At 41.2% G+C, this 26,497-nt stretch overlaps 2 protein-coding genes across 4 annotated transcripts in view; both read right to left on the reverse strand.

The window, feature by feature from the left end:
* Positions 1-51: 51 nt before the first annotated feature.
* Positions 52-9,404, reverse strand: cp110 (centriolar coiled-coil protein 110). 2 transcript variants are annotated; one of them, XM_066646931.1, is made up of 10 exons: positions 8,752-9,404; positions 8,056-8,178; positions 5,829-7,950; positions 4,694-4,791; positions 2,939-3,124; positions 2,406-2,522; positions 2,083-2,181; positions 1,817-1,933; positions 1,531-1,613; positions 52-463 (listed from the first exon to the last, which is right to left on the reverse strand). In XM_066646931.1, the coding sequence occupies exons 1-10, from the start codon at positions 8,884-8,886 to the stop codon at positions 343-345; spliced, it is 3,201 nt and encodes a 1,066-aa protein (XP_066503028.1). In that variant the 5' UTR covers positions 8,887-9,404; the 3' UTR covers positions 52-342. The 2 variants fall into 2 exon arrangements, with proteins under 2 accessions (XP_066503028.1, XP_066503027.1); XM_066646930.1 differs by having other exon boundaries at positions 4,694-4,794.
* A 7,400-nt stretch (positions 9,405-16,804) lies between these two features.
* The window catches only part of mafgb (v-maf avian musculoaponeurotic fibrosarcoma oncogene homolog Gb), a 23,763-nt gene continuing 14,070 nt past the window's right edge, over positions 16,805-26,497 (reverse strand). For both annotated transcript variants that reach the window (XM_066647786.1, XM_066647787.1), the window contains exons 2-3: positions 19,487-19,552; positions 16,805-18,843 (exon numbers count right to left, since the gene is read on the reverse strand). In XM_066647786.1, coding sequence (XP_066503883.1) covers positions 18,364-18,843; positions 19,487-19,522 — 516 coding nt within the window. In that variant the 5' untranslated portion in view covers positions 19,523-19,552 and the 3' untranslated portion in view covers positions 16,805-18,363. The remainder of the gene's footprint in view (positions 18,844-19,486; positions 19,553-26,497) is intronic.

Raw genomic sequence — 26,497 nt, forward strand, 5'->3', positions numbered from 1 at the left:
GCATTATACAATTGAAAAAATACATTATGTTTTAAAAAGACTGGCGGTGTGTTTCTATTTTTAAAATGCATTCCCACAGCAAAATGTTAAGTTTTGTTTAGATCTGTTATTTTATTGGAAAGACACAAACAAATAATGCAAAGGAGAAGGACTTTAGCAAATAGAATATCTGAGCTTAGCTTAATAAAATAAATAAGGATGTAGAAGACATTTTCAAACTTTACACGACAACGTTTGTGTTGTGTTGTTGACCAAGGCACTCACTCTGTGGGTAAACTATCTGCAGTGTGCTGAATGATTCCCTGTCTACAGGTAGAGGAGACTTTCAGAAGCCGGCGCTCTTTATCTGGGACGCCGTAATGGAGTAGTCTTCTTTGGGACCCTGCGTGGGTTTGGCGTGAAGCTCCAGCCGTTCTCAGTCCTCAGCACATGTTTAGTTCTTTCACCTGCTTTCTTCTGCAACCTGACAGCAGTGATATCACCAACACACAAAAAAAAAACATTACAACTTTCATCCTAGTTATATCTTCCTAAGGATCTGGAAACATTAAAAGATCTCTGACAAGTTCATCTTTATTATGTAAATTATTGGAATCAGTATTTATTTAAAGGCTCTTTCTGTTCACATTGTGTTCCAAGTACAGGAGGTCATCGGGTTACGTCAGTCCCGAGTTACGATGTTTCGTGGTTACGACACATCTCCCATTTACTGTATAAAGCCTTGCTTCGACTTAAGTGATTTTGCGTCGTAAACGTTGTAACGCGAACTTCGTGTTTGGTGTGCGCGGTGGAAGAATACAGTTACGTGACTTGATAACCAAGCAGCGTAGTGGATAAGTGCTTACAGTATGTTATTTACATACAGTATGAACGCATGTTCCGACTTACACCGAAAATCTGTTTACGACGCGACGTAGGAACGGATCAACGTCGTAAGTCGAGGACCCCCTGTATTGTCATTTCAGGTGAACGTTCTTCCACAACACAACAGTGCCAAAGGGTCATATTTTAGAAAAATAGCTCTGTTTATATCTAGGCTTTAAAAGCAAACACATACTGGTCACAATAATTACAGCATATTGTTGTTTTCAGAACAAAACTTGCATCTCCATTTTTACATAAAATGGCTATTTTAATGAATTTGTTTGCACAGGACAAACAGAGTCATGTGACATCAATTTGCGCTGAGTGTCATAGTATATGAACCCTGAGCGTGGCTCATGTTTACAGAGGTTGCCTTTAATAGAGGTGGGAATAGTAAAATGATGAACTACTTAAAGTATTCAGTAAAACAATACGTCTTTTACATTCTAAGAGTTCTATATTTGAATTTGCTTAAGAAATCCATGTATAGATGTTGTCTATCTCAGTTTGGTGTTTCACTGCTCTACTAAAGATGGTAAAATATCTTTCGTAAAGTAAACGACTGTGTGACAGCCACACCCTGTCTCTCCAGGACTGAAGGTGGACGCCCCAGTTCTAGCACAGCTGTTATTACAAGGTGAAAAGCAGACTACAGAAAACACTCACATCACTGTCCTCTTCCTCTCTAGAGCTTTTCTGGTGGCAGCAGAGAGAGCGCTTTTCCCCCCAGCCTGTGGATCCTTATTCTCCTGCAAAATGAAACCCACCCATCTAAGTACTTCTCAGCCTCATACAGTACATCATATACAAATGGACAATTGTGTCCTGTAACAGAATGTACAGAATCAATTCATCTAAAACCCATATAAACAAGGTGAGGGCTTAGATCAAGCCAAGTTTGTACAAAGAGCAGTTTGAGGCTATGTTGCAGCTACAGTGATGCTCTCATTACCTTGCGTTTGAGCTCTCGTTCTTTGGCCAGTTCTCGGTCCCAGCTGATCACCTGCATCCGGTCTACAGGACTGAGGCTAAAGAAGAGGTCATGCAGTTCGTAACGTGCTGCTCGTAACTGTAACACACAAGAAATGCAGTGTAGAAATAGTTAAATGGGTCTAAAATACTGCTGTGCTATCGGCTATCACAGTATGTAATACAATGTTGTCTGCGGTCCATGTTGTGCAGCCCTAGCTGGACCAGAATATTTTTGGGGCTGTTTACTTGTAGTGTGACCCTCTCTTGAAGAATTTGGTCTTGTCTGCTGCTGTACTCCCGTCCTGGTGTCTGAGACCTGAAGTCCTTGAGAAACAACTGGGTGTCCTGTGAGTAAAACAGAAAAGACCCACCACAGCCTTAATACAAAACACAACTGGGTACTATAACAAATGCAATATGCCAGACATTTTTACAGCCACACTGACTAGCACTAATTTCAGACAGGCTCTTTCAAAGATGCTGTGTCCTTTATGCTTTTCAAAAAAAGTGCAGTTAGATTAAAACAAGATTGATGGCAGGAAGTATCACGTGCAGCAGCGCTTAGTCACCTTGATGGTTCTGATGAGCTGAGCCGCTCTCTCTGTGCGGAGCAGTCTGCGAGTAAGGAATCCCTTTACTGCTGCTGCCACCAGGGGGCGATGGCACACAGGGAGACAGGTACGAGACTTGAGTGGGGGAAAAAAGGGAAAGAGAAAGGAAAATCAAATCAGTGCGGATCAGGATCACTTGAATGATGACATCTTCTGCTAAGGTAAGCGACGGCAGAAATAGAGAATTACATTCATTACATAAAAATATTCTGAGGTCTGTAAATTAGACATGTGCCCCAGTAAAACATTAGGGCCATGTCTTCAAGGGGCAAGGAAATCTAAAATAAAATAATAAAGTGGTGGCATTCAATAAGCTACTTGTTGTTATGCAGTTACCACAGACTGTTCTTTTCCAGGCTCTTTATAAATAGTGTAAACGTGTAACTGATCCATGCAGTTCAGCCCAACAGGAATATTGATGAAACGCAACGTGTCAGACAATGATTTGCTTCATACTGTGGTGAATCGTATCTCTGAGATGGAGTCGGTACCTGTGAGGTGTGGAGGGAGTCTGAGAGAATGCTCAGCTCAGCCACTGTCAGCGCCGAGGGCTGTGAGGAGGAGCCCATGGAGACAGAAGAGGGGGGGGTGGAGGTTGCCACGTCCTCCAGACGTGAGCCTACTCTGGGACACGGGAAGGACACGCTCCGGAGGAACTGGTACCTTGTTGCCAACGACTGAGAGAGAGAGAGAGAGAGAGAGAGAGAGAGAGAATGAACGAATAGATGGATAGAGGTTGAAAGAGAGGCAGGGAGGGATAATGGATGAAGAGATAGAGGGGAGTGGACATTCAGAGAGAGCAGGGAGAAGGAGAGAGAAAGAGAAAGGGCAACAGGAATGGATCGTGAGGGAATGGGGTCATTGAAGGACAGTAAATTAGGCATGAGCAAAAAGTTAATGGGAGAACAGGGATGGCATAACCACCCGCATCCACCAAAGAGAGACAAAGAAAAAAGCAGACACGAGCAACAGGACACAGAGGGGATCAGGCTCTTAAGCTCAGACACTCATGAATTAAACAAAATGATCCACTCATTTTCTGTGTCAATTCCCTCAACATGGCTGGGGTTTCTCCTCTCTGGCCTGACGTGCCCACATAGATAGAGAGATACAGAGAGAGAGAGAGACAGAGATTGGAGGGGCATGCCAAGACCCATTACAAGAGCAGCCTGTGTTCATTAAAGCCCTTTTCGATGCATAAATTACTGTGTGTAATTAATGGCACAAGGACACAACCTACAGAGCACACTGAAGGAGAAATGGCTGGCAACAAGGATGTCCTTGGATTATACCAACGCACATGTAGCTAGTGTATCCTAGAGATGGTATTAAACTTTTACACAAAGCTCTTTGGGCTTTTCAGACTGGATTTTAAGAGTTTTTACACAGCTGTATTGTCAGATATTGTTGCACTCAAACAGAAGTAAGTTGGAGGTTTGCCACACACCCAATAGAGTCCAAGGGGAATAAAGGTTAATGTGATATCTGGGAGTGCTTGTCAGAAAAGCTTTTTTACAGGGTATAAATTTAGAACCAAAAAATATCATTAAAATTGTAAAAACTTTCAGAAATTTTAAGCCATGGAATGACTTGCATTTGTTCCATATTTTGCTGCTTTTGATTTGTAGCTATAACATTATGTAAAAATCTACTAGTAAAATTATGTAAAATATATCAGCATGATTTTCCTAGACCTGCATTTCAGAAGATAGATAAATAAATAAATAAACAATATATATATATATATATATATATATATATATATATATATATATATATATATATATATATATATATATATATATATATATAACTGTGATATATATACATCACAATTTTTAGGTTTGTGTGATGTTTCAACATTTTGTGTTGGTTTCTCAGAGTGCTTTTCCATTGAAAGGAGGATATAGTCCAGGATTAGGCTTAATCCCTGTCTGGGTAACCACCCAATATAGTTTCACCATATTAAAAATAAATATAATAAATTATGGGTTTAGTGAATTTTAATCAACATTTAACGGCACAAAATTTGATAAAACAGTATCAATTATCCTCATCTTTATACAGGTACATGCAGTGGTACAATGATAATAGACAATAGCATGTGACGAAATGTACAACAATCAAAAATATGTTTTCATATTATAGGGCAGTATTTAAGCACGTCAGGGAAGGAGTATTAATAATATCAACCTTATTTTCATGCAAATGAGAGAGGAACTGTAAATTTACTTCACATGTCTTACCTGCAACAGCTCCTGCTCCTGTCTGTGCTGTTCCTCCATCAGGGCTTTGACCTGTGCCTCATGATCCTGCCTCGGCTGCAGCCCAGGCCACTGCGACGCTGCTGACATATGAAGTATAACGCACCGTGAGTGTGCACCGCTTGTTTAATTATGGCTCAGTCTAATCATGGCAGATCAACTAACTAATCGCTGCAGAAGCACTTAAAGTGGAATCATTACGCTACACAGAGGCACTGCTACTCAGCGTACTTAACAGGCATCACGAGTGAGACAAGACTATTATCTGGCCATTATCATTACAGCAAGGGTATCTATCAAGACTTATCATTTTAAAAGGATCATAAACCCAGCTTGACAAAATATGTCTCATTTGCTTTTCCAATGTGCTTATAAAAAAAAGCAGTGCATTATTAAGAAAGCCATCATGGGGCTAGAAACAGAACCTTCTCTGAATTTTTAAGCAGTCAAAATCACACCCTCGTGCCGAGTGAATGTATTATGTTTTCCTGTTGCATTTTGAAAGATAGAAAAGTAAAGTGTGCACTGATATGGTCTTGAACAATACAATGATTCATAATTAACACTAGCAATACTAGCAGTAAAAAACTATTTATAATTTTAAAATACATTCTGATTATATTAGCCTTGTAAATGAGTAATTATTGGAAACTATTAAGCAGATATTCCTAGCTAGTTCCACTCACAGTGTTTTTACTGGTATAGCATTTACGACCTTTAATACTCTGTATGGCAGCGCTCTGCACTATGTTAGAGATAACGTCGTAATGATGATACAACGTCACCATTAAATGTTATTTATGAAATAACAGGACACGGTTCTGGAGAGAATTCCCAATCCAATTCCCTGTCCAGCAGGTGTTGCTCATGAGCGTGCGCAGGTTTAAGAGCTTAAAGTCGCGCTGTGGAGGGAGTTGAGCTCTTAAAGAGAACTCCACAAACTCACAGTGCCTTCAAGACCACACAGAGCAGGATATACTAGGCCATAGAAGCACGTAATGATCATGTTCTTCCTTTATCGGGCCAAAACAAGAAATTTTATTTTTTCCATTTATAAGCAAATAATATCAGCAGAGAATTACATATAATAGCCCTGTTCCAACCCAGCTTCACTCACTTTTAGGTGTGCTGGACTGTGGTCGTCCCTCGTCCCCCTGTCGTCCTGACATGATCTCCGCAGTGTTCATGAGCAGTCTCCGTTTTGCGCGGATTACTCCGTCTTGCCCTCCGAGCTCAGGGGTCAGCTGGATTCCTTTGGGTCCAGTGTGGGCCCAGAGTTTGGAGGGGTTATCCACATCATACGAGCGATTAAGTGATGAGCCATTTAGGGAGTCTTCTATGTTTTCAAATCCTTTCTTTTTCTCGCCTGAGGCGTTGTTCTTCTCTTCAGGCTGGTTACTGGCATCAGCAAGGACTGTGGTTCTTTGAGAGAGCTGCTTTGAGTCACTGATAGTACGGAATGCCTCTGGCACCCTCTTTTTCTGTGCCAAAGAGGTGACGCAGTGTGCTGGCTCAGGCTGTTTACTCCCTGGCCGTGTCCCGTAATCTTTAACAGTGGTTTCGTGTTGCGTGGCCTCACTAAAGGTAACCACACACTGAGTCTTTGCATCACTAGCTGGCAGACTGACACCTTCAAGCAGGGTTTGCTCTGAGATATTGAAAATTGTGGCAGCCTCTGGGGGGTCAAGATCAGGCTGTGACGTTGAGAGTGTGGACTCTATGTCTGAGATCAGTACTTTCAGGCTGGATAAGTTAAGCTCCAGCTGAGCGATCTGCTCAGCCTGATCTGTGCTTCTACACAAAGGCACATCAGCCTTGGTCCTCGCTGACAGGCTCACGGTCCTTTTGCCTTCATCACATGTATTTGACCCTCCTTCATCCTCCACACAAACAGGTGTCCTGACTGCAGGCTTTCTGAGTGAGTATGATACACCACTGCCTTTTTTACTGCGAACTGGACTTAAGCAGAACTTGGGGGCTGGCACATTCTTGAATTTTTTACCTGCTGCGTGATGAGGCCTGAGCAGCGTACTGCCTGTTTTGATACCCTTGGAGTGGTAAAGAGATTTTGCTGTGGGGGAGGCTGCTGCTGACGTGGACAGTGAGGCGCTGGCAGTTTTATCTGGATGGATTGAGGATGATTTTTCAGTAATACTACTGGCATTGTTTAATGATGAACTAATGCTAAGACAAGTGAGTGAAACCTCACTTTGCACATTAACATCTGTATCTTTAGCACAACTGGTCAGTACACAGGGCCTTATAATTTCATCATCAGTCATCTGAGACTGTGTTTGTGTTTCGAGACTTGGAATCTTCAATAGATGTAACACATCCTTTCTCTGATCCCTATTCTTCTCCCTGATTTTCTTCAGATCGATTTTCCTTGTGTCTGCTGGAGAACATTCCTCATTTTCCTTGTCAGAGAGGCTGTGTTGGTCAGTTTCATTGGCTTTCATAGCCTTTGCCTGGTTGCGCAAAAGTCGCTGACGCCGCCGGTGCTCTTGTGATTTCTTCAAAAGGTTCTGAAGGCTCAAGGTGTAAGGTCCATCACCAGGGTCTGGCTCCACTAGTGGATGTACTGGCTCCAATATATCATGAGTCTGAGCCTGGTAAGACAGTGCAGGCACTGAATAATCCTCCTCCAATGAGTCCCCATCTACTGGAGTATGGCTAATAATATCATTAGCTTTGTTAGCCAAGTTTGAGAAATTTAAATAAAAGTCATGTGCATCTGAATGCCTGTGTTCAGTGTCTGTTCTAATTCCCTCAATCCAACTAGAGCTCACATCTGTAGTTTCAATGGTCACATATCCAGATGACAGCCCCTGGTGGCTCACATCTATTTGAGGGTCTTTATGTGATTCAGAATGTGTGTCAAATCCATAATCAGTGTTTAGTTCAACAGCTGGCTTTGGGTTGGGTCCAACAAAAGGAATTCCTTCAAGCAGAACAGTTGCGTGAGTGTTCACTAATGAATTTTCTGCTTCCAAAGGTCTATGGTTTAAGGCTGTTTGACCATCACAGGCTGTAGATGTTAAAGGGTGACTAAAAGTGATGTGCCCAGGCATCTGCTGAGTAAGTGGTAAAAAAATGGAGGATGATGGAGTATAATGGCTTTCTATGGGTTCATCACTCTTGTTTTTACTTTGAAGATTGTGAGTATTAGAGTTAGTTTTGGATGGAGTAACAGTTCCTGTCTCTTTTTTAAACTCATCAAACGTTGGAGCTTGTCGTAACTAAAAGAAAGAAAAAGAGTGACAATGAATCAAGTGAACTTGTACACAATAATTCAGAAAGCAAGCTGATGAGTAAATATTGTTTGTCCTAAATTAATTAATTACCTGAACACTGTCAAGAATGGTCTGGATGCAAGTTTCTCGATGGAGTGAAGATTTTTTCTTGTTCATAACACGAATGGCAACTTCTCTTAGCCTTTGCATTTCTTCTTTCTGGTCATTATTTAACTGAAGGTAAAGCAAGCAAAATTGGAAACAAAAACATAACATTCATTCTAGATATTTTCATCATACATGACGTTTTAAGTTGGAACAAACAACGTAGTACCAGATGTACATATGTACTACATATTAAAAGGGGTGTGGATTGTTCAATGGCACCCTACATTAACAAGCACCATGTCTAAATACGTTTTAAATGGGAACACTCAGACAGAGGCAATTAATTAATCTAAAATACATTCAGAGCTCCAAATTAACACCAACCCTCCTTGGTCTTCTTGGTTATAAAAACAGGGCTTGAAATCTTTTTTTTACAGGAAATAACTGCAATTTTAAATTTAAATAATAATATTAAATAAATCATTCAGCCCTACTTCAGAAATATGAGAGGATTTTTCCTTGAGAAGGTGCACATTCCAAGCCAAAGAAATATATTCAAACGAAAAATGACCCTATACTGAAAAAGGAAATTACTTTACAAAGGAAATTATACTTTAACATATTAAGATATTCCAGCAGTTTTATCCACACTGCCCAACAGAAGTGAGAAAAGTTCAGAAGTACCACTAAAACTCTCACCAGGGGAGGAAGAATAGGGAAACTGTAGAATCTAATGTCGGAGGACCAGTGGCTGGAACCTGCTTCTGACTCCTCTTTGTCATTACTCTTTATTTGGCTCACTTTCCTTCGAATGAATTCCTCGTAGTTCTCCATTGTGGAGGATTTTACGCCGCCGTGACTGTACTACAGACTGCGGAGTGGAGAAAGAGAAAACAAACTCGGACCAAACCAAGCAAAACAAGCCCCTGCCTGGCAACACATCCACCACCTCAGCATTCGACTGAGCCGTTAACGGGTCATGGAGGACGGTTAGTGGACATCTCTTGGGTCTAGATGTGCAGCTAAAAATATCTGCTGAACTCCAGTGTTAAATGAATAATTTTAACGCCACTTTCCTCCGCTCCAAACACCTTCCGAGGGTTTTTTTTTTTATTATTTTTTGTCAGAAGTCCACGATAACTATTCTAACGTTAGCTGAGGGTTAGCACAGAGATTTAAAAGAGAAAGAACCAACACTATAGCTTTCCTCCGCTCAGTTTAAACTTCTCCAAAAGTAAAACACATTCTCACGGTGTCAACATTTTAAAAAGGTAAAAAATAAACCTCTACAAAAACATGAAACAAAGTTATTTTAGCGCCGCTAACTGCAGCCGTCTAAATGTTTACGCTTTAGCCGCTTCAACTGTCAGTCTGAGTTATCCGGAATAAATGACATAGATTTCACAGAAGTCACGGATCTGGATTGTATCGAAAACCTGGGGTGGACTTCACAAATTGTTTGAATTCTTAAAACTCACTCCTTCTATGAAAGTGACTTACACTGCGGGTGTTTTCTGTTAAAGTTCTCCTCATTAACTTAACCAAGCACAAATAAAGGCCAACAGCACAACACAGCCGCGCGGATCCAGTCCGGGTTTTACCGCGAACATCCAGCGCCGTGTGTCTGTAGTCGAGGGACAGTGCCGCCTACAGCCCTGACAGACTCCCGCGCTCTTCGGAGAACAAAAGACTCCACTGAAAGGTAATGCACGAAATGGCACAAGCCCAAATATCAAGGATTTATTTAGGATATTATTTAACTATTAAGCAAACACAAAGTAACTATATAAGCATTTGACTATGAATTATTTTAATGTTGAAACACTGAGGAGCATTTTATAAAAATAATGTAAAGTATAAACTATTATATCTTAATGTTTTTTGTCTTTTTTTTCCTTTTTTTTTTTACTGAATCCAGTTTGGGCTTGGCCATTTTATCACATACATGTACATACATAACAACCCTCAAAATATGACTTTCAACTAATCATTAACATCTCAGTATTCAAGTTAACTAGCTACCTGCCCTTGGTTTAGTTTTAGTCCTTCTTGAACCTGGGGATAGTTTTTTTTTAAGCAGGAATAATACAACCTAGTAAACATTTAGCCGTTGATTCAACGTTGAAATAACGTAATGACTGCCGTCTAATCAACGTTCTCTTAAGGTTGAAAATGAAAGTTGAAAAAACGTTCAAACACAGACATTGAAAAGACGACTATTAGACGTATTTTGGACGTCCATTGACGTTATTAAATGGTCACCACTTAACTAACTTATTAAGATGGATTTTGGACGTCCATTGACGTTTAAAATATGTCCTTGACGGACAGACTACTTTTAGACCTATTTTGAACGTCCAGGGACGTTCCTTGTTTACTAGGAAAAATGTACAGGAAAGCCAGATTTGACTATAGCATTACAGGACACCCTTTTGGGAGGAAAACCCCCCACTCCTGTGAAAATCAAGTGTGTAACCTCATTGATGTAAGCAGTGGAGATAGAGTTATGGAATAATTGAATACGTAATGAAGGTGAAAGTGTGGGGTTATATCTATACCATTTTTAAGGCTGTGAATATTTTAATGTAAATAATTCCTAAATAATTCTGATGGACAGATGTGACTTTTTTTAATTTACGAGAACTGTTACATCTCTTTAGGGATATACTTGGAGTGGTAATTCTCAATTATATATATATATATATATAACAGAAAGAAATTAAGGGACAAAAGAGGAAAGAAAACTCATTCAATAATTAATTAAAAGGGTAAATGGAGGAGAAAAATGAGGAATACAGGTAACTAATATACAGGCTACACACTGAGGAGAAAGGTGCTGTATGAATCCTGCTGAAGCGTTTAATCTGAAACCGTGAGGTAGAGTTTTGGCGGGAAATAAACCTCCCCCTCAGTGTCTCGCGCCTCAGCTCCGTCAGCGTGCGCGTCCCCAAGGAGTCGGGGCCGCACAGAGCAGCGTGCTCGTCCCCGTGAAGCGGAGAGCGCGCGCCCGGCCAATCCCCGCTGACTGTGTCATGTTTTACTAATGTCAGGCCAAAAATACGTCCGCCGAGAGGTTGTTCCAACTAGGTCATCCTCCGCTACATCTCCACTCCTTTTTATAGGCTCCTTAGAAAAAGAAAATAAAACGTGGCAGAGCTGTTCACGGAGAAAAACACTAGGTATGGGAAAGGGAGGGGGCTTTATTCCGGAGACACTTATTGTATGACAAATTAGGTCACACAATGACAGAAAGAGACAAAGACCAAGACACGCCCCCTACATCCTCCCTCCCAAGCAACAGCTCGACCACCACTGTGTTTTCAAAATGTATTTATTGGTCATATACAAAATAAAGTAAGCTGTATATCAACAAACATACAATATATACATCAATAAATTAAAAGACGCCCCAGACTGACTGATACAGTTAATTTCATCGTTATATACCAATACATTATATTACTTATCTACAAATTGCAAAAAAGTACAATAACTTAGTTGATAAATACTTACAATTAAATGGACTTTTACTGTATGTATATTTCCCATACAAAGTACTGTGATAGAATTTATTACACCCCATACAGAAAAAAACAGAACAGATACTCTTATAATAGACAATAATAAAAAAAAATGTTACTTTCCAAGGTCAACTCACAATTTTATAGCTTGAAATTTCTCACTGTATACTTTGGGACGACATCGAAAACATTGCTCCTATGATCTGTTATGATCAGTTTAGTCTTCAGCTCACCGGTTGATATGGAGAATGTGGTTCAAGTGAAAGGGAGAGGAACAGATAAAGAAATAAAAACTAAATAAATATTGGTCTATTAAAAAAAAACAAAAAAGAAACACCTTTCAATCCCGAATGCTGCATACAATTTGAAATAAAATAAAAATAAATCTCATTTCATATATTCAACAAGGACTGACCGGTACGAGAGGATCCTTGTTGTATTGATTTACGAGCCATGAAAGTGGAAGAAAAGTCATGTGGCATGATAAGCACATCCAAAACAGCAACAGCAAAGACGTTAACAGTTGTAATAGCAGTGTGATAAGAAGTTAATCATTTAAACCCTGGAAAACAAGCGTGGCAGTCAGAAGTCAAGGGGGGGGAGAGAAAACTGGGTTTCTTGGTTAAACCTCAACTAGAGACCGGAACACTAAAGCCTCTTTGAAGATTTGAGACTCATTTGTCTTTGCCCAGAAATGAAACCTCTTAATGCTTGTCCCTGGAGGCCTAAAGTAAAACTCTGTGGGGAACATGGCAGACCAGAAACACATCTGGGCTATCAGCGAGGCAAGAACGAATAGAAGTCATTTAATACAATGTAACAGTGTGGCACAGTCTGGTTTCCACACTAATATATACACTCAGGAAGAAGTAGGACAAAGTCTTGCATTTTTAGGGTAGTGCCCATGGTGCACCCAGCAACAGAACTGGACACTGGAGACCAGACTGTGCCTGCTCAGCCCATCGTTCACTATTGATCTGCTGACAAGCGCAGGCCATGGCTTGGCTAGGGGTCACCTAAACAGAAGCTGACTGTTGTTCTCACATAATATTCGAGCCAGTTCTGCCTGCCGTTCCCAGGATTGTCTCACTTTGCTTTAAATTATTACTACTGCATTTGGCAAGTGGGACATAGCACATCCTTCACAAGAGGGAAGGGAAACTAGGGATGCACTGATATGGGAATGGTGAGCTGATGTAGACAACAAAATATACAAATTTGTGACAGAAATTAGGACAAATCCCATTATCCAGGTTTTATGCAGATGTTTGCTAACATTGATACAATTCCAATATCATCATGCATCCCCAGAAAACAACCTAATATCTCTTTAAAAAAAAGCAGCGGTAAAATGAATACAATACATCTCAGGAAAATCAAGTGTTGAGGTAAATGTTAATGATGATTGTTGCGTTCTCTCATATATTAGATTAGATACATCTCTTTCAGTTGCAAGAGGAGGAGTCTTGAAACATTACCATAAAATAAACAATGAATATTACCGAGTTCAAATGTGTGGTTTCAGAACCAAGAGAACCAAAACAAATAATAAAAATAACAATCCTACCAAAGGCCCTCCCTACTGTCCGTTAAATTTGCATATAATTCATATGTTCACTTCTACACCAAGTCACCACGACGACGACAACAATGACGTACGTGAACAAGCCAAGCCACTCGTCCTCTCCCACAGAGGAAGGAGAAGATGAAGAAGGGAAGAGGAGGAGGAGTGTTAATATTTAGGCGAGGTGGCGCTATCTGGAACACAAGCACTTCAACGAGGAGCACGCCATTGTTTGCTAGTAAGCTAGTAGAATTATTTTTAACCCCTTAAAAACACACTGCTCACGTTATGTCGGACAACGCCACAGAACTGCCACAGCCAATAGGAGAACGCTACCATTGGTTACAAAAGCAACGCCAAAATGGACCAAAGACCAAATAACAATTTCACAGATTAACCAGTCAGAGGAAGTTCATTTTCTTGATTTACATTGATAAAAAAAATCCATATAAATATACCTACAATATATATCCATACCTAAATGCCAGATAAGTGCAGCTTTAAGAAGAGCTCAAAACGTATAAGGCCTGATAGTATTTATTCCCCCCCAGACAGCATATGTAATTTTTCATCTCAATGCAATGCAAAAATCAGAGGACTGTCTCAAAAAATGTTACTCAACTTTCAGCTTCACAAAACCAGCAAATGCCATTTCATTTAACTCCTTTCACAACAGTGGTTAATGACCTTCCCAGGTTTAGATATGCATTCTGTGATCAATCCTCACCACTGATGTTTACAACCAACAGCCACTTGCCTGAAACAAAGGTGGCAGGCCACCAAACAACATAAACAGGTAGAACATAATTCAGCTTCATCTGCTCCATTTAGGAGCGATATTTTTAATATGACCGATGAATTTACGTTAACATTGATGGCACTTGGTGAATGCTCCAAACCAGAGCCACTTATAGTTTATCATCTTATGATTAATACATTAGATGCAGGCTATTGCAGTGTTAGAAGTCTTGCTCAAGGGTTCTTTATTGGCATAGCATGGTGTTCCAGCCCAAGCTGGCAACTAAACCCCAATCTGCCAAAGTGCAGAGCAGTGGTGTATAAACTATGCTACGCCAACCACCACAGACATCACAACAGGGAAAAAAGTGATGTAACCTGGTAGAAAGAGAACCACTGTTGTGAGACAAAAATAAATCCAGGGTTGAATTGAAACAAGCTTAAAGTGAGCTGGCTAAGCCACTTTATGAGACAGGCCACGGACCCGGCTGGACTGCGATGGAATCAAGGTTAGGAAAACATGTCCATAATACAACCACAGCCATTCAAACAGAGATGTTGATTAGTACAGTTGCAGTCAGTGCATTTAGCTTCATTTTGGGGCTGTTCTCGTCTTTGCAGCAAAACCCTCTTTTGACAGAAACTCAATCGGTAGATCCAACTTAATTCAGAATAAGATAACGTTACCCAGTGAAAATGTAAATAGTATAAAAGGAAAGGTCTCTGATTGTAGCTTTAAGGGCAGTATCTGTGTGGTTGGTTCTGTTTGGATTGTCACTCAGCTCTATATTGTTGTGTCTGCTGGACCAGGGGTTCACACTTGAGCCTGCAGAGCCACTGCCACACTTTTCACACTGCAACACCCTCGGTTCAGTTCATCTCCTGTTTATGAAGCCCTTCATGAGGTGAATCGGGTGTGTTGGAGCGCTGAAACTGTGCCGGACCGTGGCCCTCGAGGCTGGAGCTGGAGACGGTATGTTATAATGTAAATTTACGTTTTGAGTTTTGGCTGGCTTTAAAAAGGCCTAATTGAGCTAATTTCAGGGCACTGAAATTTCCAACGTTATAACATTGATATTTTGAAGATGAACAAGGAAAAAAATAAATAATATCAGTACCGTTACTGTGTACAGTGCTTTTATAACATTTTCTCAGCACAGTGTGAAAGGCATGACCTTCCACACAATATTTAAGGTATGTTTTTCAGAATTCTGCTACAAAATCCTTTTGTAGCGCTCCCTAACCCTGCAGTTCAGGGAGCATTCAGCGGCTCACTCCAACACAGAACCTTTCCGCTAAAACTCTCTGACACAAGCATGAAGCAGAAGGCCCTTTTGAAATACAACAGGAGCCGAGAGAGCACATTGCCTTTGTTTCATTTTGAATGTTGATATCAGTGCAGTGTCACTTCCCTGGCATTTAAAGAAAAAATGACAAATAACCAAAGAAAAACAAACAACATAATACATTAAATATAATCTACCATAGAAACATTTTACACCAAAAATATAAAACTCACACATCACAAAAATAAAAGGACTTTATCAAACAGAGGTGATGAGACTGCGGGATCCTTAATCGTATCCCACAATCCCTTTCTGTAGTCCCACATTCCTGAGAAATTTGCCTCATATTTTCGAACTCGCTTTCCCAGCAGGCACATCTTAGTGGGACCCATAGGGGTTGAACATAGGCTTGCTGGGTTCTAGATGGACATGGGTCCTCGTTGGGGTGGTACATTCGTTGTTTGTGGGACTCAGGTGGGCTGCTTTTATAGGATAAATGTGGGTAGACCAGTAACCCTCTTTATAAGGGGCCCACAAGGGCTCATAGTGGGTTGTGTGCAGCCCAGAAGGGCCCTATTTTTACTCCATCCTGGTCCCATCGCTGACCCTGGAGGGCATCCATATGTGGAGTCAACATTTTAACCCATGGACAAAACATGCTGGTACCCAGCTTGACTGCCCATATGGGCCCCACATGGGTGTGTTTGCTGGGTTGTTTTTGTCTTTAAGAGGAAGAGAATAGAAACAGAATATAGTAAGAATAGTTGTTACTAAATGGGGCACAAAGACCTAGTCTTGCTGATGTCAAGAAAAATGTGTCCAGTCCCTTTGGCATTGGAGCAAAAAAGCACTCACCCAACTGTGCTGCTGCTGTTCAGCAGCCTTTAAGCCTTGATTTGGAGTTTAGGAAACCAAGGGCCACTCCAAGAAGCTGGAGCCAAGATTAAAATGCATTGACTTCATCTACTACCTACTGTTTATCAAGAGCACAGTTTTCGAACAACATTGTTTACACTGAACCCCCAAAGGCCAATTCTGGGGAACAGCACGATATGTGTGCAAGGTTATATTCACAATACCTTAGTGGCACAAATTAAAAATGGTCTGCTTCACAAATAACTGTTTGGCCAGTTAAGTGAATAACTTACACATAATATTTTCCACGTACGCCCAATTTACTTTAGAAACCCCCAAGTTTCTTTAGGGTTGGAGTCAAGAGGCTGGTCAATACAAAGCGCTAACCTCGCAGCTCCTTTACTAAAGAAGCAAACATCAGACATCAAAGAAAAAAAAGAATTGACCAATTGTCAAATGTGAATGTAGCTTTGTATTTTAATCCAATTTAATAAGCTGCCAAAACAAACTGCATAGGCAAGGTAACTGGAGGATTGTGGGTAACATGCTTTCATCACCTGGGTTTGGCCAAAATAAGAACAGAAGAGCATCACATCCAAAAATAGTGAACAGTACCATCACCTTATCACTTACACGTCACACCACACGCGCTAGTCCACAGTTTTACGCGCCTAGTCACTAGAAAAAGCTATCAACTTCAATAGTTAAGCCACTTTTGGTACAATTGCAAAAAAGTGATATCAAACAACTTTATATTCTTTTTTAAATGTTTTATAAATAATGCAAGATACTCTATGTGTGTTTTTTTTTAATATAAAATTCAAGACTCCACCATATAGACAAAGATTCTTAGAATACGTTACGCAACGTCACAGCGACAGATTTATGGTAAAGCTTGTGAGAGTTCACCGGTTTATGCAAACAGATAGTCCCTATTTCAAATACAGAAGTGTTTTTATGTTTGTTTGTTTTTTTTGTTTGTTTTTGTTTTTTTAAAACTGACACACAACATTTTCCCATTTTGTTAAAGGGGAGAATCAAGGAACAAAAGTCCATCCCTGGAGCTACTGAAAAGCAAAGACAAGGGGAACATATTAACTTATCTATTAGCAAAAAGGTAACACATTGTATTCAAAGTAACACAAAATGGTAAATAAGTAGTTTCGCGAGAATTAAACTGTGTTAAGACAGGATTCATTTTCACTAGCTCCATGAAGGAAACAAAAATCAGCAGTTTAGCTTTCCACAGCATAAATATCTTATTGCCTTGCCAATAAACTTTTATAAAAAGAAACACATCCATTTTATTTCGCCTGAAAAAAGGACTACCCAATCACATAAACTGGTCCGAGTTATCCTGATAGCTACCATACGAACAACATCAGCTCACGCTCCCCTCGTCTCCCTTTTCAGCAGTGGCTGGTCAGTGCAAAACACTAGGCAAGGGTAAAGGGATGCTGTCTTTTTGCGCAAATACTCAAGCGGAGTATGTTCAAGACCAGCATTCATGAAGGATCTCAGACCCGATGCAGGATTTCAGTTTGTGACTAGAGATCAGTATAAACAGGAAGAATCTGATCCTGCATCAGTGCTGAAACTCCAAGAGGGGTCCCTGAACTAGCTCTCTCCTCACTGACCCATCTCTATATTATTTCTCGTGAAAAAAAAGCATTGTCCTCATTCCTTGTCCATGGTTCAGTTCAGATGCTTGTACAAGCTTGAGGTGGAGAAAGAAAGGGTACGAAAAATCTATGTTTCTCAATCAGTGTTTTGCGACTAACTCCTCCAAAAAATACGAAAAGGACGGAAACAGCAAAATACAGCATATCAGAAACACAACAAATCTCAAAACGTTGCATAAAAATCACAAATCGTCATAAAAACAAAAACACAGGAAATACACTTGGGCCCTAAAGTCAAACAATATAGTACAAAAACAGAACACTATATAAACACAGCGCTCACTGCAGTCACTAGGGACAGCCACTAAAACAGATTTGCTGTATCGTTTTCAACATTTTAACTCTCAATTTGGAGATGCTTCTGGAAGCCCAGGTATTCTTTTTAGTTAAAGTGTCCTTAATGCGGGCTCATCCTTTTTTGTAGCTGTGTAATGTAAAAGATGCTGGACTGACCCTATCAGAGGGTAGTCGTAGTATTATTAGGAAGTGGTGAGGACCACCTGATTTAAACATCCTTCACCTCTATTTTCCATCGGTTGGGGTGATTCTGTACCAATTTTGTACCAATTTTTTGAAGTTAATGGGGTGTGCCTAGGTTGTGATGCACTGACCAAACCTCTTGCGCTCGTTTTCTTCTCCCAATCCTCTCCCAATCCTGGCCTGTACTAAGACCTCGCGTCCGTTTTGGACTTGACTATTGTGATGACGCTGGTTGCCCCGACCTTTCCCGGTACGAGGGGCCCGATGACGGAGGCCAGGGGGCCACGGGCGGAGATGGGTACGGCTGCATTGGTGACCGGTGCCACAGGCCCTCGGGCCACAGTCCTGGCAAAGCTCTGGAGCGCCTCGTATTTGGAGCGCAGGGCGTCCAGTTCCACCTTCATACTTGCGTTCTCAGAGGCTAGCTTCTCTACTTCCTGCTGCAGCTCCGCCTTCTGCCGCTCCAGCTCCTCCTTCTGTGTCACACGCTTTACCCGGCAGCTGGCTGCATAGCCACGGTTCTTCAGCGTGCGTCGCCGCTGTTTCAGCTGCAGAATCTCTTCCTTCGAGAGGCCACGAAGGTGCTGGTTCAGCTCCCGCACCGACATGGATACAAGCTCGTCGTCCGTGAGACTCGTCCCATTCTCACCTGGCTCCCGCTTCACCTGATGGAAATGAAGGAAAAAATAAGGAAGGCATGCAGGATAGAGGAAGACACTGACCTTAAAGTAAAACTTAAGACACTGACTTAAATAACCCTCTGAATGGTTGACCATGTCTAAAGTGCCATTAGTTAAATGGGCATATACATGTAAATTACTGGAGAATGAGTGGTCATATTTCAGTGTATTCGTGGTTGAGAGATAACTGTGATGAAGTCAACAGTTCATGGACTCTATGTATTGGGAGTTAAATTACTCACAATGCTAACACAGTGCATAAACCTCGCATAAAAATAAACCCCCTACAGAGACGCTCCTTGGATTACGACAGTTTCTACTTTATGATGGGAATCTGATATCACACATAAATATACATTCAGCAAAAAACGTATTCTGAATACTGAGTTTCCCCAGAATTTTTTCCCCAGGCAAGCAATACACAGTAAGATACTCTCCTGAAGACACTGGGCATCAGGGCAGCATCCAGCTGAAAACCACTTGGTCTGAGATACAATTACCTTATGATGGATTTATTGGAAAGTAACCCCTAAATCAAGGAGCATCTGTATTTGGTTTCCACTTCAAGCTTCTTTTTAACGTGTAACGAAAGTAAAACATATGACACGACGTAGAACAGGTGACCCACCTTCAAGGCTTTGTTTCCCTTGTTAGTGGTCGTCATGCCACGAGAGCCGTTCCAAACCACACAGATCTAAGACAGAAAACAGAAACAGTTTTTAAACGCTTCATTTAAGGAAGGCCAAAAGAAAGGTGTTTAAATTGGTAATATTTCATAAAAACACACGTACACACCCTCTATGAGGAAAGCCTTGAATTAAACGCTTTTAGAGATGCCTACAGTTAAGAAACAACAATGTGCACAAAAGCAGTTTTTTAATTCCTCCTGCCACGTGTGCTATGAACTGGATACATTTCTCTGACAAGAAACCTGGACTAGTGAAAGTGCCAACCCCCAGCTTCCTGTCTCCAGCTTCCTCTGTGGTTTTACTGGTTGGACGCTTTCACTTAAGTTCTAGAACACCTTTTTCATGAGCACGTTGCTGGTTGCTAATAGGCCGATAAAGAACCAATAGGGGAGGAGCAAAACGGCCCAGGAGGAAGTAGTGGCATGGGCAACAGTCCAGGGGATTACCAGCAAGTAATAGTGACTAATTAGTGTGCACTCATATTTTGCAAGTGAAAATGGGGTGGTCACCTGACATAAAACAAATGAAATATTTAACATTTTAAAATGATATCTATTTCAAAGCAGGTTAAATAGATATTTTAACAAATGTAAGTAACTAAATGAGACTATATGACTTTTTACTATGTCAAATTATATATATATATATATATATATAATTTGGTTTTGCATTTGAGTTTAACATCAAAAACCACCCCGAAAGATTAAGTCCACATATTAAACATGCTACTGCTGTGCTAATAACATGTAAATACACAAATACATGAATAAATACTTAGTTACTTTAAATATTATATTTGTAAGACCTTCAGACCCGATACAGATTTGATTTTTATATATATATATATTTACCCATATGTCTCAAAATAAACAAAATTCAAACATGCCCCATCTTCCAAAAATGCCATCTATAAATTTAATGACAGAATGCAACATCCTTCAAAAAACGACAAGTAATGAATAAGTTTTTGTTATCACTGGCAACAATATTGACTCCTAAGGGTTAAACCGGCAGGTAGCACTGCTGCCATATTATTGACGTGCTCTATTTTTGATCAAATCCATGGGCTGTATTTTTCTCACACAGCCCTCAATGAAAAACGCTAAAATGTAAATCAATGAACAAACACATGGCCACTGCCAAATGTAATCCAGCAACTGTGACAGCTGACTTAACAGTTATGACTGCTAAGCCATTTGTCAACACAGCGACAGTTAGATCCATGAGAACAAACCCTTTTTATAAACCTCTCTCTTTCTAAACCAACTGGAAGGAATAGTGTAGTTATGTGTGAAGAGGAAAGAGAAAAGGGTAAACATGAGTAAAATGTAAACAAAACAAGATCAGTCTGCCTCACGTACGCACAAGAGACCATTGAGGCAGGCACAGGGATGACACCCCTGGAGCGGAGGGGTGGTCCAATGAAGGGCAGTCATTGTTCCTGCCGGCCGGCGGCCATCATGGGACAGAGCGAGGATGATTCGGCACATTCCGAAACATCATTCACCCTGCCCCGAAAATCAGAGTGCATGGCTTTGGACAGAGATTTTCACAAATCACCAAACCCCACAGTGAGCAGAAGAGGGCAAAGGGCAGAGAGGATGTGGCCATCACTCAAATGCCTCCCACTTTATAGTGAAGACATTTCCAAAGTAATATCTATTTATACTGAAATGTACATTATTAAAATAATTATAATAGAAGTCAATGTGCAGGTGCATAGTTTTCTATTCTAAGCGCTTATCTTTTGGCTGTTACTGTCAGTGGTTATCAGTCCAAACAATAAGACATCAGTTCAACATTTCTTCAAAGTGCAGTGTTGCTTGGAAGTACACGTTTCTCTTCATTACATTTTAATTTCACATAACGGCCTTTTCAAACAAGGCTTTTCATTTATTTAAAAGGCATTCGGTGAATGGACATGAGTGAAGTTAGGCAGAGCCGACAATAGTAAACACACCCATTGCATATTAAGAGATTAGGAGGCTGTGTGTGAGTCTGTGTGACCGTGTGTGTGTGTGTGTGTGTGAGTCTGTGTGACCGTGTGTGTGTGTGTTAGAGGAAGTTATTTCCTGGCAGAAGCTCTGGAGAAATTCCCTCCTAGAAGAGAGTGAGTAGCTTAAAGCCACCTACAGCTCTACCACCAATCCTCCGCCTATCACTAACAACAGATCAGGAGGATTCACTATAGACAACTACGGCCTCAACTACTGAGAAACCTGCTAATCCCAACAGACCCAGAGAACGAGAGAGAGAGAGAGAGAGAGAGAGACAGACAGAGAGAAAGAGACAGGTGTGAGTGTGTTATCCTGTTTGGGTTGTGGCTGAAATCCACCACACGGAGCAGTAGGCTACACAACAGGCTCAGGATTAGACTGGTTAACCTGTCTGTCTCTATTTCACAAGCATCACAACACCAGCACATGAACACTCACAAATACAATCAAACACCAACGCACAACCCGTCTAACAGTAAAAACACTCCTGTATACCGCAGTGCTCCTGTACACTGTTCAAATGAGATGTGTGTGTCTACTGTGACTTTAAACAGATGTAAATGGTTAAGTGTTATGATTATCACTGGATTTAAAACCACGTATCTGTCATGACCCTTTCACAAACAAACCGATAACACCTGACACAATAGAGACAGCACAGTAAAAGGAGTCAATCCTACGACAAGTGCCAGTCCAGAGTGCAAAGAGAAACACAGACGGTCTTTAGTTCTCTCTCACTCACACACACACACACACACACACACACACACTGACAACCTTCCTTCATTCCTCCACTCCAGCGTTATTGTGAAGAGGCGTCGCTACACAAAAGAACAGATTAACGTGCTCTAACCTGAGGGGGAGGGGCTTTGTCTCTATCAGCGATCGTCTTATTTCCCTAGTGCCCGACCCCCATCCCCCATCTGCCCCGCTCTCTCTCTGTGCCGCCCACCAACGCCACACACACACACACACATACACACGACCCCTCTCCCTCCAACACACACAGGCAGCTAAAAGAACACACTTCTCACTCCACCAGGCTCAGAGGCCATGACAAGGAAGGAATGATACAGAATGATGACTTTCATAAATGATGAGAGGCATGAGTCTGATCTTTTTATGAGCGATGCACGATCTACAAATCTACATCACGAAGTATGAAATGATGTAGTGTCAGCATGGCAAAGGTTAACAAGCCTGACTTACACCACAAACCCATGAACGTATTTATTAACAGATGAGTGTTATAACATTACAGAGATAAATACTGATATAAATATTACATTTCTACTGCTAATGCACATAGATATAGGGCCCTATTCTTGTTTATATTGTGGCATCAGTATCAGTAGATAATAGATATTCCTTTACCTAAGATGTTCAGAATTAGAGCAGCTAACCTGTCCTTTACAGATGAATGCATTATCTCACATGGAGACATTTTTGCATTCCCAATAGAAGCTTAAAAATAAATAAATAAATAAAAGAAAACGTGATGAGTCCATATGGTGCACACAGCGGGCACTGTCTAGCCTACATTTCAATTTCAGCCCATGTGGGCTAAATAGTGCAACGTGTACTGATTCCCCACTCCATTTCAGCAGCTGTTCCCTGCCACTTCTGCCTGGTCACAGTGGCATTAAGAGACTTCAGGCTTTCATTCTGTCAATGGTCTATTTCAACGCGACAACTTCACAGACGAAGGCCAAAAAAACTTTAATGGCGTGTTGTTCGATCGATTTTTATGCATTTTACAGCTCTCTCTGTTGCGCTGTATTATTAACGTAGAGGGAAATTTAAAATGGGTACAGAAACACAGGTAAAAGTGAAGTGAAAAAGAGAGGGAGAGCGATAGAGACGAGCGAGAACGGAGCAAGAGACAATAATAACGGGCGTCCGACACACAAAGGAATCGTACATCTTCCTCTCTCTCTCTACCACACATACATACGGCATGCACTGCGATTTGACTTTGAAGATGCATAACAGTGAACATACAAAAAGGACATGAGGGCAACATAATAACCCCTCACTCTAAACATGCCACCTACACACACACACGTAGCCACTCATCCACCTACACACCCACAAACACAAACACACACTCCCACACACTGGCGGTGATTCTGTTTAATATTCCTCTCTGAGGAGAGGTCACCAGCAAGAAGCAGACGTCCTCCCGCAGCGCCAACAAAACCACATTAACTCTGATAAAGGACTTACTCTCCTGCCACAGCATATGTGTGTGTGTGTGTTTTACAGCCATCTGTAGATGTGGTATTATGGATTTGTTGTTTGGGTGTGCATAGGGTAATATGTGTACATGAATGTGTGTATTGATTGTATGGGTACAGTGTGAGAGAGATCTCTTATTTCAAATGTTTCCCATTTGTTGACAATTTAAAAAACACATTTTGATGTACATAATGTTTTGTTTGGCGGCACGGTGGCGCAGCAGGTAGGTGTCGCAGTTACACAGCTCCAGGGACCTGGAGGTTGTGTGTTCGATTCCCGCTCCGGGTGACTGTCTGTGAGGAGTTGGTGTGTTCTCCCTGTGTCTGCGTGGGTTTCCTCCGGGTGACTGTCTGTGAGGAGTTGGTGTGTTCTCCCTGTGTCTGCGTGGGTTTCCTGCGGGTGACTGTCTGTGAGGAGTGTGGTGTGTTCTCCCTGTGTCTGCGTGGGTTTCCTCCGGGTGACTGTCTGTGAGGAGTGTGGTGTGTTCTCCGTGTCTGTGTGGGATTCCTCCGGGTGCTCCGGTTTCCTCCCAAAGTCCAAAAACACACGTTGGTAGGTGGATTGGCGACTCAAATAAGTGTCCGTAGGTGTGAGTGTGAGTGTGTGAGTGAATGTGTGTGTGAGTGTGTGTTGCCCCCTTCAGGGTGTATTCCTGCCTCGCGCCCAATGATTCCAGGTAGGCTCTGGACCCACCGCGACCCTGAACTGGATAAGGGTTCCAGATAATCAATGAATAATGTGTTTGTTATTATATTATGTATAGTACTGTTTACATGTACAATGCGTTTTTGCATTAAATTAATGTTTTCATTTACTTTCTTAAGCAAAGAATCTAAAGACCCAATATTTTATATAATTTCAGAGCCTCCTCTGTGAATATCACAGTGCATCCAACAATAACAGGAGCATGGAACTTTTTTAAAGCGCAACACAATACCACACACAAAGCTCAGATTCCCAAAAGCTAATGTATTATACCTTGGCCAACATGCAGTTTAGTGCGGTAACAGTAGGAATCATGCTGAATGGACTGGCAACACATGCAATGAAATGTATTAGGCCTCATTCATACTGTCAGTAATACTGTCACAACCCTGCGACTCTGTTTCTTCTAAAGAAAACTCTGAGTCATGTTAGGATGTTGTTCAAATAAAGAATAGGAGTGGATTCTTATTTAAAGCTACACCATTTGTTGTTCCTAAATTTAAAACAGGTTGTTAACATCTCAGATGTGGGAGTATTCAGAGTATGTGTGTGTGTGTGTGTGTGTGAGATCATCCTGCAGAAATAGGATGATGATGATGATGATGACAATGAGGAAGAGTGTGCTGAGGTGGTCGTTGTGGTAGCGGCCTTTTGCAGGCGCACGCTGATTTCTTCCCCATCGGCCCACAGAACGCTGACACACACACAGAGAATGAGGGGGGGCAAAAATTGCTGAGTGTGACTGTGTGTGTGTGTGTGAGAGAGAGAGAGAGAAATAGAGAGACAGGTGTGAATGTGTTATCCATAAAAAGAATGGAAAGAAAGAACGTAGAGCATGAGACGGAAAGCAACAGAGAAAACAAATAAAGTGTGGAGAAAGTGTGTGTGTGAGAGAGAAAAAGGAGAGTTAATGAAGTGAAAGTAAAAAAAGGAATCAAGGAGAGAGCGAGAGGGAACGATACAGTGTGTAAGGAGGGGAGGTGTGTCTGTGTGTGTGTGTGGAAGAGGGTGAGGCTGGAGGAAAAGAGCCCCAGCTGAAAGTGCATCCTCGACACATTTGCGGGAGCTTAGTGGCTGGGGAGGCGGATTGGGGTCGAGCGGAGGGGAGAAAAGCCCTGAACTCAGCATCCAGCGCCGCTAAAACCTCCAATTAGAAAAAGTTCCTGTGTTGATCCACTGCTACAAAACTGCAAGGCCTTCAACACGCCTCTCCACACCACTGCTGAGACAACCAAACCGCCCAGCAAGAGACTGGGGCTTTGGGGTGGAGGAGGTGTGTGTGTGTGGAGTGTGGAGGGGTGGGAGGGGGGTTGTAAAACAGAGGAAGAGATAAAGATGAATAAAATTGAGGAAGTTCATAGATTAGAGCTCCATTTGAGTATTTATATCTGTGTTGGGACTGGTTCACTCATTAACTCATTCAAAGTTTACTACAAACACAAAAGAGCAGAGAGACATTTTCATAAAAATGCCCTGGATGTTTGTTCAGTCATAAACAATGTACACAACTCTTTGCAGTGCATTGTGGGCCTTTTATAGTCCAGTACATAGTGAGTCAGATTTATCACTGAGAATTGGAATAACACTAAAACACAATATATTAGTAGATTATTTAGATTTCAAACACCTCTAGTGCAAAAGGGCCATATGTAAATCATAACTGATATTGACACCAATATTATATAAAGATAACTAATATTGATTTACATATTTAAAATGTTTTATGTTGAAACCAGTGATGAACCATATGATTATCAGCTCTCATTGGTAACACTTCACATAGAACCAGTAAGTAATTATCACCATAGATCCAACAGACATTGCTAGGGCTGGACAATAATTCGATATAAATATCTAAATGTTTCAACAACAATTACATCATTTTTAATTTTTCAATATACATTATTGAGCGGCACGGTGGCGCAGCAGGTTAGTGTCACAGTCACACAGCTCCAGGGGCCTGGAGGTTGTGGGTTCGATTCCAGCTCCGGGTGACTGTCTGTGAGGAGT

This window comes from Hoplias malabaricus, chromosome 16 (genome assembly GCF_029633855.1).
Source record: "Hoplias malabaricus isolate fHopMal1 chromosome 16, fHopMal1.hap1, whole genome shotgun sequence".
NCBI lineage: Eukaryota > Metazoa > Chordata > Actinopteri > Characiformes > Erythrinidae > Hoplias > Hoplias malabaricus.

What these genes read in the sequence shown, in the direction of transcription:
- cp110 (XM_066646930.1), bottom strand. Translation starts at nt 8,886, where the DNA reads ATGGAGAACTACGAGGAATTCATTCGAAGGAAAGTGAGCCAAATAAAG. An exon ending in ACAGTCCAGCACACCTAAAA is followed by an intron (nt 4,795 to 5,828) that starts GTGAGTGAAGCT and finishes TTCATATGTCAG; the next exon opens with CAGCGTCGCAGTGGCCTGGG. An exon ending in AACGAGAGCTCAAACGCAAG is followed by an intron (nt 1,614 to 1,816) that starts GTAATGAGAGCA and finishes TTCATTTTGCAG; the next exon opens with GAGAATAAGGATCCACAGGC.